General features: G+C 36.8%; 1 protein-coding gene across 1 annotated transcript in view; it reads left to right on the top strand.

Moving 5' to 3' along the window:
* Window positions 1-13,909, top strand: part of nSMase (neutral sphingomyelinase) — a 205,070-nt gene that overhangs the window by 177,701 nt on the left and 13,460 nt on the right. Inside the window, exon 7 of the mRNA XM_090382988.1 lies at window positions 6,770-6,889. Within this exon, the coding sequence (XP_090239114.1) occupies window positions 6,770-6,889 (120 nt within the window). The remainder of the gene's footprint in view (window positions 1-6,769; window positions 6,890-13,909) is intronic.

A 13,909-nucleotide genomic window follows, 5' to 3' on the forward strand; every position in this document is an offset into this window, starting at 1 on the left:
ACTGCACTCCCACTCCGGACCACCCGGGTACAAGTAGTGATCCCTAAATCAGGTTTGTTTTAGCTATTGTGTGACTAACCTTACAATGTCTAAGAGGAAATTGAGTGTAGTGGAAAAAGTGGAAGTGCTTAATAGTATAGATTGGGGCATAAAAAAAAGAATTCACTTTAAAATTTGGTATCTCTGCCAGTAGCATGTCAACCATTCTGAAAAACTGTTTCGATTCTCAAACTGTTTGAGGAAATGGGACTCAGTTGGAAGTGACTGGGTTGCTTCTTACTGAGACCAAAACATACCATATCAGGGCCATTAATAAAAGAAAAATGGAGTATGAATCTTTTCTGTGGCATAAAACATTCCAAGCCAGTTCTGGTTGGCTGGACAAATTTAAAGCCCATGGCTTACTCAAAAAAGTTATTTGTGGTGAAAGTGATTTGAAATTGAAGAAGACTGTACCCATTGAAAAGAAAGTTTTGAAAAAAATTATGGAGGACTAAAAGCCCAAAGACATAATCATAATCAGCATTGATGAAAGAGGTCTATTTTTTAAATGTTTGCTGAACAAGACACTGACTTTTAAAAATAATAAATTTTTAGGTGGCAAAACTAGTAAGGAGAGAAATACAAAGGGTACTAGGAAAGTTTTGCAATATGATGCAACAATGAATCACAGGAAGCTGCTTGTTGCTGCATGTTGAGACATGTTCATACGTGCATAGTAGCCGCCGCGCCAAGTCGATGGGCTCAGTTATTCATTAGTAGTGAGAGTGTAAAGTGCTTGCGATGGCATCGTGGTCACGAAATGAGATAAGGACAGTTTTGCGGTATAATTTCGTGCGTGGTTTAACCATAGACCAGTGCTTAGAAGAAATGACTCTTGCACTAGATGATGATTGTCCACATCGTACAATGATATTCAGGTGGTATAGAGAATTCCAAAGGGGAAATTTCACTCTGGAGGATTCTGAGAGGCCGGGAAGGCCACGAACGTCAGTTACGGAGGAAAACGTTACTGCTGTGAGGAAAATGCTTGACGAAAACAGGCGAGTGACCTACCAACAGATAGAGGATACTTTGGGCCTAAATGCACCAGCAATTCGTTCGATTCTCCAAGATCATTTGCACGTGAAGAAACTTTGTTCTCTCTGGGTGCCGCATCAACTGACTGAAGAGCAGATGACACGACGTGTGACTTGGTGCCAGGAGATGTTAAAAAAGTTTGATAAGGGACAATCTCGGTATGTGAACAACATCGTGACAGGTGACGAGACTTGTCTGTACTATTACGATCTGCCGACCAAGGCTCAAAACAAAGTTTGGGTCTTTGATGATGACGACACACCCGTAATTGTCAGAAAATCCCAATCTGTAAAGAGGAAAATGATAGCTGTATTTTTCAAATCGAGTGGAATTGTGGAACGTGTCGTTTTGGACACGCAGAAGACAGTCACAGCTAAGTGGTATACTGAACAATGCCTGCCTAAAGTCATTGGATCTATGAAGAACCTGCAGCCAAAGTCAAGAATGGACACCTGGTACCTCCATCACGATAATGCTCCAGCTCACCGCGCCAAAGCTTGCACCGAATATTTGACCACGACAGGACTGAAACTTCTCGAGCACCCTCCCTACAGACCAGACCTTGCTCCCTGCGACTTTACACTGTTCCCGCATGTGAAAATGAAGCTAAAAGGGAGGCGGTTTTCCAGTGATGAGGACCTGCTACGGGCTTGGGACAACGAGTGTGCTTTACTCCCTAGTGAAACTTGGCAGAACTGGTTTAAAGATTGGTTTCGGAGGATGGAGAGGTGTATTGAATGTAGAGGAAATTACTTTGAAAAAATGAAATAAACAAAGCTGTATTGCAAAACTTTCCTAGTACCCTTTGTACAGTCTTGGTTGGTGCAAATATGGCTGGTAATGAAAAATTGAAGCTTTTAGTAATAGGTAGAAGTAAACAACCCCGATGTTTCAAAGGAGTAAAGTCGTTAGAGTTGGACTACAACTATAACAAAAAATCTTGGATGACAAGTGAAATTTTCTGAACAGTGGATGTTAAATTTTGATAGAAAGATGACCAAAGAAAACAGAAAAATCATGTTGATTGTCAACAACTGCACTGCCAATCTTCACTCAGTAATTTCAAAACTTACAAGTGCGAAGCTTGTTTTCTTCCCTCTGAATAGCTTGTCTAAACTGCAGTCAGTGGACCAAGGCATTATCAAGAATTTGAAAATGCACTACCAAAGGTGCATACTGAAAAAAAAATTATACTGAGAATAGAAACGAACCAGCCTATAGATTTGCAGATGTGCATATCAGAGTTGGCAAAAGTGTGAAGTCAAGATTGTTGTTGTTGGAGTCAACAACGATTAAAAATTGTTTTGCAAAAGCAGGTTTTGCTAAAATGCCAGTTAACAGCGATGAGAGGGATGAACTACTACAAGATATTGACCAATCTTGGGAAGAACTCCAAGTGAGAGGTTAGATCAGTGGAGAAATTGTTCTTGACGAATTTTTAGTAGTCGATAATGATGTCATAGTAGCTGAATATCAGAGTGACTCCAATATTTTGGAAAGTATTCAAAGAACTAGTGACTATCGACGATGAGTTGAATGAAAATGAGGGCATTATTTAACCTTCCAAATATGAAATGTTGGCAGCATTTGAAAATTTGTGTTGAGGCCTTCAGTGTTGAAGAAAATGTTCCTGAAAATACATTTGAGTGTTTAAACAAATGCAAACTTTTTATGAACAATGTGCAGTAAAATCCAGCATACAACAAAAAATGACAAAATATTTTACGAAATTCAGTCAGTCCTCGTATAGCACGATAGTTGCGTTCCTAGAAACCCTCGTGCAATGCAAAATCGTGCAATATAAACAACAGGCCCTATGGGAAAAATAGGGTTAGGTGCCGACCACCCAAGATTGAACACACATTTGTAACCAAAACATTACCAAATACAATAAATAATCGTAATAAAATACGTAAGTATTTTTTTACGACTATTACGTAATAAAATATTGCTAATGCTTTTGCTTCTATCGTAAGCAAACTTGTTTTTTGTTTGATTTTCTATCCAAACAGATGACAGCCATTCCATCTCTTCCTTAATCTAATGGATTTTAATTACACTTTGTGTTGTTCCTGCTATGAAAGTTGTTTTTATTTTCTCTGCATTCTTTGTAATTCTCGGCGTTGCCTCATTTAGGCCTGTAGCACGTGCAATATCACACGGTCTTTCATTTCGCTCAAAGCATTTCACAATTTCATTTTTTTTCTCTATCGACAGAGGCGGACTGGCCATAAGTCTTACCGGGGGAAACCCCGGTGGGCCAGTGTGATCTTGGCCATAAACCATAGTATGAAGCCACTGTAAATTTTCCTGGGTAAGAATTTTTGACCCAGTCCGCCTCTGTTTATCGATACAGTATTGCTTTTCTTTTTCTCTCTGAATCTGCAGTGTCTTCACCAGGACGCTTCCTTTTCACACCTTTTAATTAAGTATTTTACTCATTTTTAGGGAATAAAGCACAATTACAAAACGAGGAGGCACACTTGATACACATAAACAAAGCTGTGCACGTGTAGCAACTGAATAAACAACACCGTAAAGGCAGAGATTAACACCTCACATTTTACTAAAGCACATTTCTAGGGGTTACTACCATAAAATAAAAACAATTTCCAGTTGCGTTTCTGTTAGTGGAATCTGTTATAAACTGGTAGTAACTCGATCTAATTGCATTTGCGATTATACCGATAGCTGGAATTGTGTTGGTTTTTACGTTATTATGGTGAAATGTGTTTCCCCTTCACTGATATAAAAAACAAATACATTTTCAGAATCTTCTCTTCATTCCTATCGTGTTGCGTTCAGTTGCGGTGATTCTGCGTTCGACTGCCATTTCTTGTAAACACAAAGGCGAATTGTGCATAAGCGAATTCGGTTCGTGTTATATAAGATATCGTTCCCCTATTTATAAATCGTGTATGATCGAATTCGTGTAGTGTAAACACATGTTATACGAGGACTGACTAATACTAATATATTGTGTGTATCATGTAATTAGCCATTTCTTAATATGTGTGTATTAATAAATTAATTGTTTTAAAATGTTAGAAAATTTATTCATTTCTGATTTATTTCCCATCTTTTACTATATTTCTGAATTTACAGTATTTTTAATTGTTGAAAAGATCAATTTCTGTTAATGAATTTTTTCAAGCGAATGATCGATTTCATTATATAGAAGTCCAACTGTAATTTCTTTTGAGAAAGAAACTGTTTTATGTGAAGAAAATTTTCATATAATGAACAGATTAATAGAGACTTGTGGTAATGCACTGTTTGCACTTCTGGCAATTAGTGCTGCTGCTAAGCATGAATTAAGAGAACTAAAGGGATTACCATTCTATAGTGGTACTTGGTAAAACTTATCTGACTACCTGTCCCACATACAGAGAAGTCACGCTGGTGAACGTGAGCAGATCAAAGAGTATTCCAAAATTCTCTAACGAGGCGCTTACAGTAGTGTCCTGTTAGAGAATTAGGAGAGAGTGATTTAGAGCACTGCTACTCAGACTGGTGCCAGTTCGCGAACTGTTTGTTACCTGTCCTCGATAAACTGGAAATTCATCACATACGTTACTGGTCAGTGATGATTTGTATTTTACAAAAATACTGGTTCGTGACAGATTGGAAATAAAAGAAACTGGTCGTTCACTACAGATAGTTTGAGAAGCCTTGATTTAGAGAATTAGGAGAGAGAAAGTATCCGTTGAAAAGTGGTCATAGCTTTTACTAGAGGGGGTGCTCATATTTAATGATGTCACAATTACTTTGGTGCCACAAGGTGGAATTTGAAAATTTTTCCATACTGCAAAGAAGTGATGAATACTTTCTCGAACAGAAGACTTCATACGTGAAATAAAAAAAAAAAGTATACGGAATCTTCTCAAATTGGTATGTTATCTGAATTGAGAATTTTATTAGTAAAGATCTGTGCATATTGATATTGTCTCTTTAGTATTCATATGAAACTTTCATTTGTTAAAAAGCAAAGTGTGCTACAACAAATGGCACAGATCTGGAAAAGTAACACCAACAATAAACCTTACCAGATAAAAGAAGATCCAAAGCTGTGGCTGTCTGGCTTCCGAAGAAACAGACGAGAGGAAGTGGTACCGGCAAGACTCAGAATTGGACGCACTCATCTCTTCCTATTATTGGGAGAAAACCCACCTCAGTGCTCATCCTGTCAGACACAACTTAGTGTCTGTCATTTTCTGGTTGATTGTCCTTTACATTCAACTATCCAGTCAAACACTTTTCAGTCAATCTCCATTTTGAATATATCACCTGATTTATCTCATTTCTTTGGAAATTAAGCAAATATTGAAGTACTTTTATTGTATCTAAAACATATTGGCTTGTACAGAAGCATATAATTTAACATCTCTAACGATATGCTTCTTGTGAATAAATGATGAACAGACACAATTTGGCCTTAGTATTCATATGAAACTTTCATTTGTTAAAAAGCAAAGTGTGCTACAACAAATGGCACAGATCTGGAAAGTTGTGTCGTTAAATCCAGTAACAACAACAACATCATTTGTTAAAACTGTCTTTAATGAAGATTTTTGAATTCTAGATATCCTTGATTCATGAATTGAATCAAGGATATCTAGCCAGATGAAACTACCAGCTGAAGACTGGTGAAGAGATTGAAGCCATGACACTGGGAGAGACCTACAATATCTTGGTTGATGCAGGCTCACAGGTAAGAACACAAAGCAATCACGGCCTGCATGACTGAGAAATACCATCAGAGACTGAGAGGCCTGCTAAAATCAAAGCTTGGCAGAATATGGTCATATCCATAAACACTTATGCAGTCCCAGTACTAACCTACTCATTCGGGATCATAGGTTGGACTAACACCTATCTATAGGAGATGAGATTGACCAGGCCCCACTCACACAGACAGAAGAAACAAAGACAGTAAGATGGGCGAAGAAAGCTCTCCATGGCAGACATTACAATGATCTCCATCAAGATTACTTAGATGAGATGGTTTCTAATGCATGGTTCATGAATTGGAAAAACCATCTTATCACTGGAAGCTCTTCCTCAAAACTGAACGATTTGTGCTTGCCAGCTACCAGGAACTACAAGAAATACATCATCAAGGACTCTGCAGTGATAGATGACACATGTCGGTGATGCCACCTGGCCCCAGAAACAACCCAGCACATCACCATGGGATGCAGGGCGATCACCCAGGCAGAGTACACTGACCAGCTGGTCAGGATAATACATCAGAAGCTAGCTCAAAAATACCAGTTGATCAAAGGCGTTCCATATTACAAGTGTGAACCCTAGGCAGTAGTAGAGACCCCTACTCACAAACTATACTGGTGCTATAATAACAGACAAGACAATCCTACACAACAGACTTGACATAACCCTCATCAACAAGAAGGAAAGGGTTACCTACGTGATTGACATAGTGGTGCCCAACACCAGCAATCTCTAGTAAACAGAGTTCTGCAACCAACAGCAATAGCAATAATAATGGTAACCAGAACAACCAATCACCCTATACATCTGGTACCAGTACCCAACATGGCGAAAAAAACCCCATGAATGAAAAAATGTTTTTTTTTAATGATAATAATGTGTGTGCTTATTCATTCAAATCCTTAGTTGTATAATGTCAGTTAATAAACTGATATAATAATAAAACTAAAATTTTTAGGTACCTCTGTCTTGTGTCAGTCATGTGATACACCACTCAATAAAACTCTTGAGAGGCCCATTTCTTATTCAGACCATGAAGCCATTGTGTCTTGTGTACGGGTTTTCAAATCTACTGAAGGTAAGTTGAAATTTTGTGTCATCAGCCTTCAAAATAGTTGTATGGTTAGAATTAAGCTTAAAATTTGTACTAAAATGAAACAAGTATTAGGGTTATATGTTTCAATTTGATTTATTGTCCCTTAAAAAGGAATACAGATAAAAGTAAGTTTTCATCTCAGGAAGATGAATGAAACTATCAATTTTACCAGTTATGGATATGCAGCTTCTCTTATCAGCTTTGTTATTTTGAATATCAACATACACTCATGATAAGTGTAAAATAAATGACCTACACTTAGATAGGGAATGTGATTTTTGGGTCTTGTAATTAGAATTGTTGAGAATCTCCAGTCACAGTTCCACTGAACTGTACCTATTCTGGAATTTTTCTTCATTTTAGAAGTTTTTCTTAACACAATAAATAGAAAAGAAAACTGAAACTAACACTTATTTTGTAATCTTGAATATATTCACATATATATGTATTAAAAATAAATAATATATATACAGCAGTAACCTAATTCATCTTATGTGGTGTAAATTAATCTCAGTTTGTAGTATGATATGTTTATAGTTTGGATGTCTGGACATGTATACATTTGAATATATATTGAAAATGAATCGGTTTCTGGGCATGGTTCTTAATTGTTGAATATGAATATGTTTTACATGAGTTTCCATTTTCTAAAGAAGTAGACCTTCTTTAGAAAAGAAGGTCTACTTATTTTTTCTAAAGAAGATCTACTTTTTTTGCTCTGAGGTAGGAAATAATCAAGAATAATCAAATAATCAAGACTATAAAGGATTATGTTACCTGTAGCAGCTTGTCGATTTTTAAAAATGGTAAGGAGAATATTACTGTTTGCCATGTGGGGACTAGTGATATTAAATACATGAGCTGACAACCTGTTGATAAGCATAAGGACATAATACAAAAAAATGTGAGTTGGGTCAGAATGTTATTTATCTTCAATTCTGTCAAGGCGAGTTAATCTGTACTGAAAGCTTTGTGAATTTAGACAAGGGATTCTGTAAGGATACATCTTTTGTCACATATGTGAAGAATCATGAAGCTGAAAAATTCATTATTGAGGGAAAGATGTCCTAAGGACAGTGAAAGAACAGGACACTAATGCTAGGGAAACAATCTTAACCAGCTAGCAGGTGAATAAAAACAGCAGGCAAGTGGTGCCTTTACTTCTCTAATGAGTTTGGGGGCAGGGGGGAAACAAGCAAAAGTTTAAAATGGAAAAAATTTATTCTTATTTTTACATTATATTATTAAAAAGAACAAAAACAGGCATTAGAAACATCAGTATTTTCCCAAAAAAATAAATAAAAATAAAACAAAATAAATCTTCACCCATTGTCAATCCATTGCAGGATAGAGGCCTCTCTGAGTCATGTTGAGGTAATGGACCATAAGTTGCCTTGCTGGTCCAGTGCAGGTTGGCAGATTGACTATATTTAGCAGTCAGGGATTTGAATAAACCCTAGTCTATTCAAAGAGTGTGTGTACTATTGCACTCTCTCTTCTGACCACTCAGCTACAGATATTTCCCAACTATTGTACAGCCAAATCTAAAAGAAAGAATGTGGGCAAAAAAAAAAAAAAACACCCGAAACTCTATGGAAAGTTATCATAGCGATGGAGATTGAAAGTGTAGATCATACTAGAGGAATACTAAAATTCATACTGATATAATTCTAATAGATACCGGAATCTCTCCTCAACTACAGGTTTGGCAAGTGTAGATTTGAAATAACAGTTTTATATTTGTGTATCAAAATTTTATAATCTGTGCTTTCTAACCAACTAATATTCGTTCAGCCTAGTTAAACAAAATAACTTTAAAAACTCTAAAAATAACTTGGCTTAAAATAAACAAAATAACTGACAATTATTGCTCCCACCACCCAAAAACCACATGGGCAAGTGAAGGAAGCAGTGCTAGATTTAGGTAGTCACGTTCTTAAATTTTTAGATATTCTAAGAACAAGGTCACACAGGCCCTTGACCAGCACTGTTTTGAGTTGGTCCAGGGTGGTATCCTATGATTATGGAGACTCTGAAGTAACCATGCTATTCACCATTAGTAAATCCACGATGTTAGTGTATAATGCAGAAGGAGTGGATTTTATTTTTTTTTCATGTTCTATGCTTTCAGTAATGCATTCATTAGTACCATAGTTAGGGGTTGCCAGTGAATTTTCTGTGAGGTCCATAGTAGTAAAAATGTAACTCTTCTTGGTACAGATTCCTTTTTGACACAAAATTAATAAAATGCCAAGTAAATATTATAACACATTTTTATTTCCTTTTAATGCAGAACGTGAAGAAAGGTGCATTCGATATAATGTATTGTTAGTTTTTTTTTAAATGTCTCACAACAAATTAAGGGGACATAAAACAAATGCAAAACTTAAACAATTATTTTATGTAAAAATAATTAGTTTCAGATTATTCACAGTCCATGAAAAATTATTAGTAGTCCAGTGCAGACTGATGTCTGCCAATTAATTAATATAAGTTATTGTGTGGACATGTCACCACTTCTGCAGATTTTCACATATCTGACAAAGATTTGTATTTTGCTCATATGTATTTTGTACTTTTATAAATGCTCTGAAAATTACGTTTGTTATATAGTAATTATTTACGTTTATTTTCCCCTTGATGTTATTTACAAATATCCAGGAAGTGCTAAAAGCAGATGTACATATTTTATTCCACCTTGTTTTCCTTGTTGTATCATCAACCTTATTGTTTTTATCAATGGAAAATGAAATTTACTGTAGAAAAAAAAAGGAATGCTGGATGTTTACTGTGACATTCTGGATTATATCAAAGGAAATGATCCACATCTTTTTTTTATAATACTGCGCTGTGTTATTTAAACTGTGTATATAAAGTGTTTTACACCCAATATTGGCATTATTGCTACCGAAATTCAGCAAATTTCCAGATTTTCTGTTGGCTGATTGCTAAGTGATCATTCATACAGAATAATGTGATGCTAAATGCACAAATCTACACAAGCATGAATAAAATGTAATTGTAACCATTCTCATGTGCTTTGTAATGAAATTGTCTTAACATGTACTCGTGTTAACAGCAGTTGTAGTCCAAAATCTACGCGTGCTAGGAAAAAGCTAAGCACATATTTGAAATCAGCAAACAAAACTGGTTTATCAAAGTTTGTTTCCAACTTTCATGAAAACAAAGTTTCATTTCGTTGATATTGTAATTTGTGTAATCCTTCTTTTAAGGTTTATTCAGGTTAACCCCACTCACACACAGTACTGCAAGGGCAGTTCTGAAAATATGTGGACTGAGATCATTGCTTGGAGTCTGAGTCACTTGGGAGGTTGGTATGGGTCTCCTTTTCAAAATAGTGTCCTGCACATTCTATACACCTTTTACAGTGGTTCACTAACTTCTGAAACACATGCTGCAGCCCATTTTCTGAAAGGCGCAGGATAGCGAATGTGACAGATTTAACTTCTTCAATTGTGTTAAATTTTTTTTATCTGAACTCTTTTTTGAGGATCGGGAAAATGGCATGGTGCGAGGTCTGGGCTGGAGGGTGGTCTAGTGGTTGACCACCAATTTTCGCTAAAGCTTGTATTGTTGGTTGTGTGACATGTGGCCTAGTGTTATCTTGAAGAAGAAATCATTCTTGATTAAGCAGTTCTGGTCTTTTTTGTGAATTGCTCCTTTGAGGTGAACTTGCAATGTGTTAGCATAATATTCTCCATTTACAGTTTGTTTCTCAGGAACCAAGTGCTGCAGTATTATTCCGTGGGCATCAAAAAACAAAATCAGCATACATTTTTTTGATGAACCAAAAATTGCCAGGCAGGCACTCTACCTACCTGGCTCAAGATGCTTCATCACCAGAGAGATGGCAGTGGCATTTAGTGAAATTGCATCGGCAATGACAAAGTTTGAGAAGATGGATTCTGACAGCAAACGATTCTTAAAAGTTAATAGAGGGGTGAATGATATGCTAGCTTGCTACAAATAAACCTACGATGAAAAGAAAAGTTACTGTCCAGTCATCCATTAATGTGTTATTTCGTAAGGTTGAGCGGCCGACCCCTTCTAAATCTCCACAGCCCTCAACCTCCACAATGTCATACTTATCAGCTGAAGACGTCAATTCTGGCAATGATGCTCGAGAAGTAAAACTTACTGACATTATGCCTGTCTCCTCTCTTTTTTTGTAATTTTATAATTTTGAAATTTTTTTAAATTGCACACTTTTGTAATTTTTTCCTGCACATGATGTAAAATTGAATTAATAAAATAAATAATTCTATTTACATGTTTGTCGAACATTTCTTTTTTGATTCAATCAATTCAGCGAGCACAGGCATGTGCTCGCTGAATTGATCAAGTGCTGCACAAGCATGGGGGAAATTCCGACTTACATAAAATCCGACATGTATAGCATTCCGTGGAACGCAACCCTTATGTAAGTCGGGGAGTTCCTGTACAACGGAATTGGTATGATATTCTGGGATTATTGCTATCCAAATGCAGCAAACTGGCAGCGAATTTACAGATTTTCTGTTGGCTGATTGATGAGTGGGCATTCAGCACAATGCAGTGCTAAATGCACAAATCTACACAACACACGATTAACTGTGCAAAGCTGCTAGCTGCTACAACACACAATATCAGTGGATTCTGGGGAATTGCCTAGATTAGTGGTCTCAAACTGCCTCCCCCCCAAGCAATTTTACACGCCCTGCAAATAATAAAATTCCGGCCCGTCAGCTGCCTTCTTTCAGATCGTGCATTTGGCCTGCATGCAATTTGAGTTTGGGACCACTGGCCTAGATAGAAATACATTCATGGTGGTGACATCTTTTCTAGTGTGTGCTTTCAAAAATTGGAATAATTTCAATTTATTGAGGTAGCAGATATCAGAAGTTGAGTCATATGAAAGAGGAACATTTGGTGAGTGTGTGTGTCTGCCAATTTTCATTCTATTCTTTTTCATCAAGGGGAGATGAGGATCATCATCATCATCAGCCATTTTCAATCCACTGCAGGATGAAGGCCTCTCCATCAAAGTTCCAGTTCCTTCTGTTTTGAGCACTGGCCATCCATTTACTACCCAAAAACTCATGAATTTCATCTATCCATCTCTGCCTTTGTCTTCTTGGCGCACTATGGTCATAGTTGCCGATGCGCCCAATAAATCCCGAAACAAACAAACAAACAAAGCCTTTGTCTTCCAGGTTTTCTTCTAGCTCCTCTTGGGTACCATTCTGTTATTTTCTTAGTCCATCTGTCATCATGTCTTCGAGCTATGTGTCCTGCCCAAGACCATTTTAGTTCTTTAGTTTTGATAAGAATGTCCTTTACTTGAGTTTGCTGCCTAATCCATGTGTTTCTCTTCTTATCTAACAGTCTGATTCCCAATATAATTCGTTCCATTCTTCGCTGTGTAGTTCTCAGCTTCTCTTCCATTCTTTTGGTGAGTGCCCAAGTTTCACTTCCATAAGTCATGGTGGGGAGTATACATTGGTTCATTATTTTACGTTTCAGACAAACTGGGATATTGCTCTTCAGTATGACTATATTTCCTGAATGCTATCCATCCAAAATTTATTCTTCTCTTGACTTCCAGCCATTTATCATTATTACAGCTAATAACTTGTCCCAGATAAGTATATGACTCCACCTTTTCAATTACTGCTCCTACAATCATTATTTCCCTTTCCGTGGCATACTTGTTCATCATTACTTTTGTTTTAGTCATATTCATCTTTAGTCCAAAATCCTTACTAACTGTGCATAACTGATTAAGATTTTCCTCTAATTCTTTGGGATCGTGGCTTATAACCACAATGTCATCTGCAAATCGTAAATGGTTTAGGTACTCTCCGTTCACATTGACTCCTTTCTGCGACCAGTCTAATCTTCTGAAAGCTTCCTCAAGGGCAGCAGTAAACAGCTTCTGAGATATTGTGTCTCCTTGTCGAACTCCTTTCTTGATTTTAAATGTGCTACTGTCTTTGTCTAGTCTAATAAAGGAGGTAGCACTCTCATATATTTTCTTCAAAATCATAATATATGGGGTATCTATGCCTTGTCTTTCCAGTGCCCGAAACATTGCCTTATGCTGTATGGAGTCAAATGCCTTTTCATAATCCACAAATGCCAGGCATAATGGTGTTTTATATTCATTTGCTTTCTCCATTAGCTGTGATATTACGTGAAGGTGATCCATAGTTGAGAATCCTGTCCTAAAGCCAGCTTGCTCTTTTGGTTGATTCTGATCAAGTATTCTTTCTAATCTGTTAGTAATGACCCTTGTGAACAACTTGTAGATGTGGGATAACAAGCTAATTGGTCTATAATTTCCAATTTCTGATTTATCTCCTTTCTTATGCAGCAGCAAAACTATGATTGCATTATTCCACTGCTTAGGCGTCACACCTTTTCCAATGCACTTTGTGAAGAGCCTTGCCAGTTTTTGTGTTATGTCTCTTCCTCCCGATTTTAACAACTCTACAGTAACTTCATCTTCCCCCGGGGCCTTCCGATTCTTCATTTTCTTCAATGCATGTTCTACCTCATCAGGAAGAATATCGGGTATGTCATATGTGTTGCTACTTTGCAATCCATCTTCCCCACTGCTGGTATCATTCCCTCGCTCCTTGTATAATTCTCTATAGTAGTCTTCTGCTATTTGAATTATGCCTTCTCTGCTGTTTATAAGTAACCATCGCTATTCTTCAGTTTCAGTATCATTTGTGTTTCTGTATTACTGCTCATGGCTGCTGATTTAAATCCTTTGTTTTCCCTTAATGCTTGTTCTTCTTTTCTTGTGTTAAATCTTCTTATGTTATGAGTCTCTTTCTAATGGCTTTGCATAACTCAGTATACTCAATTTTCTCCGTCAGTGTTTTTCTTTCTCTTCATTTGTTGTCTTCGATTCATCATGACAAGTGTTTCTTGACTAATTTTTCTTCTTTGGATTTCTGTTTCCCTATAGGTTTCTTGGGCTTTATCACTTCCAGA

The sequence above is a fragment of the Mastigoproctus giganteus genome, chromosome 10 (genome assembly GCF_048544385.1).
Source record: "Mastigoproctus giganteus isolate SK-2022 chromosome 10, ASM4854438v1, whole genome shotgun sequence".
NCBI lineage: Eukaryota > Metazoa > Arthropoda > Arachnida > Uropygi > Thelyphonidae > Mastigoproctus > Mastigoproctus giganteus.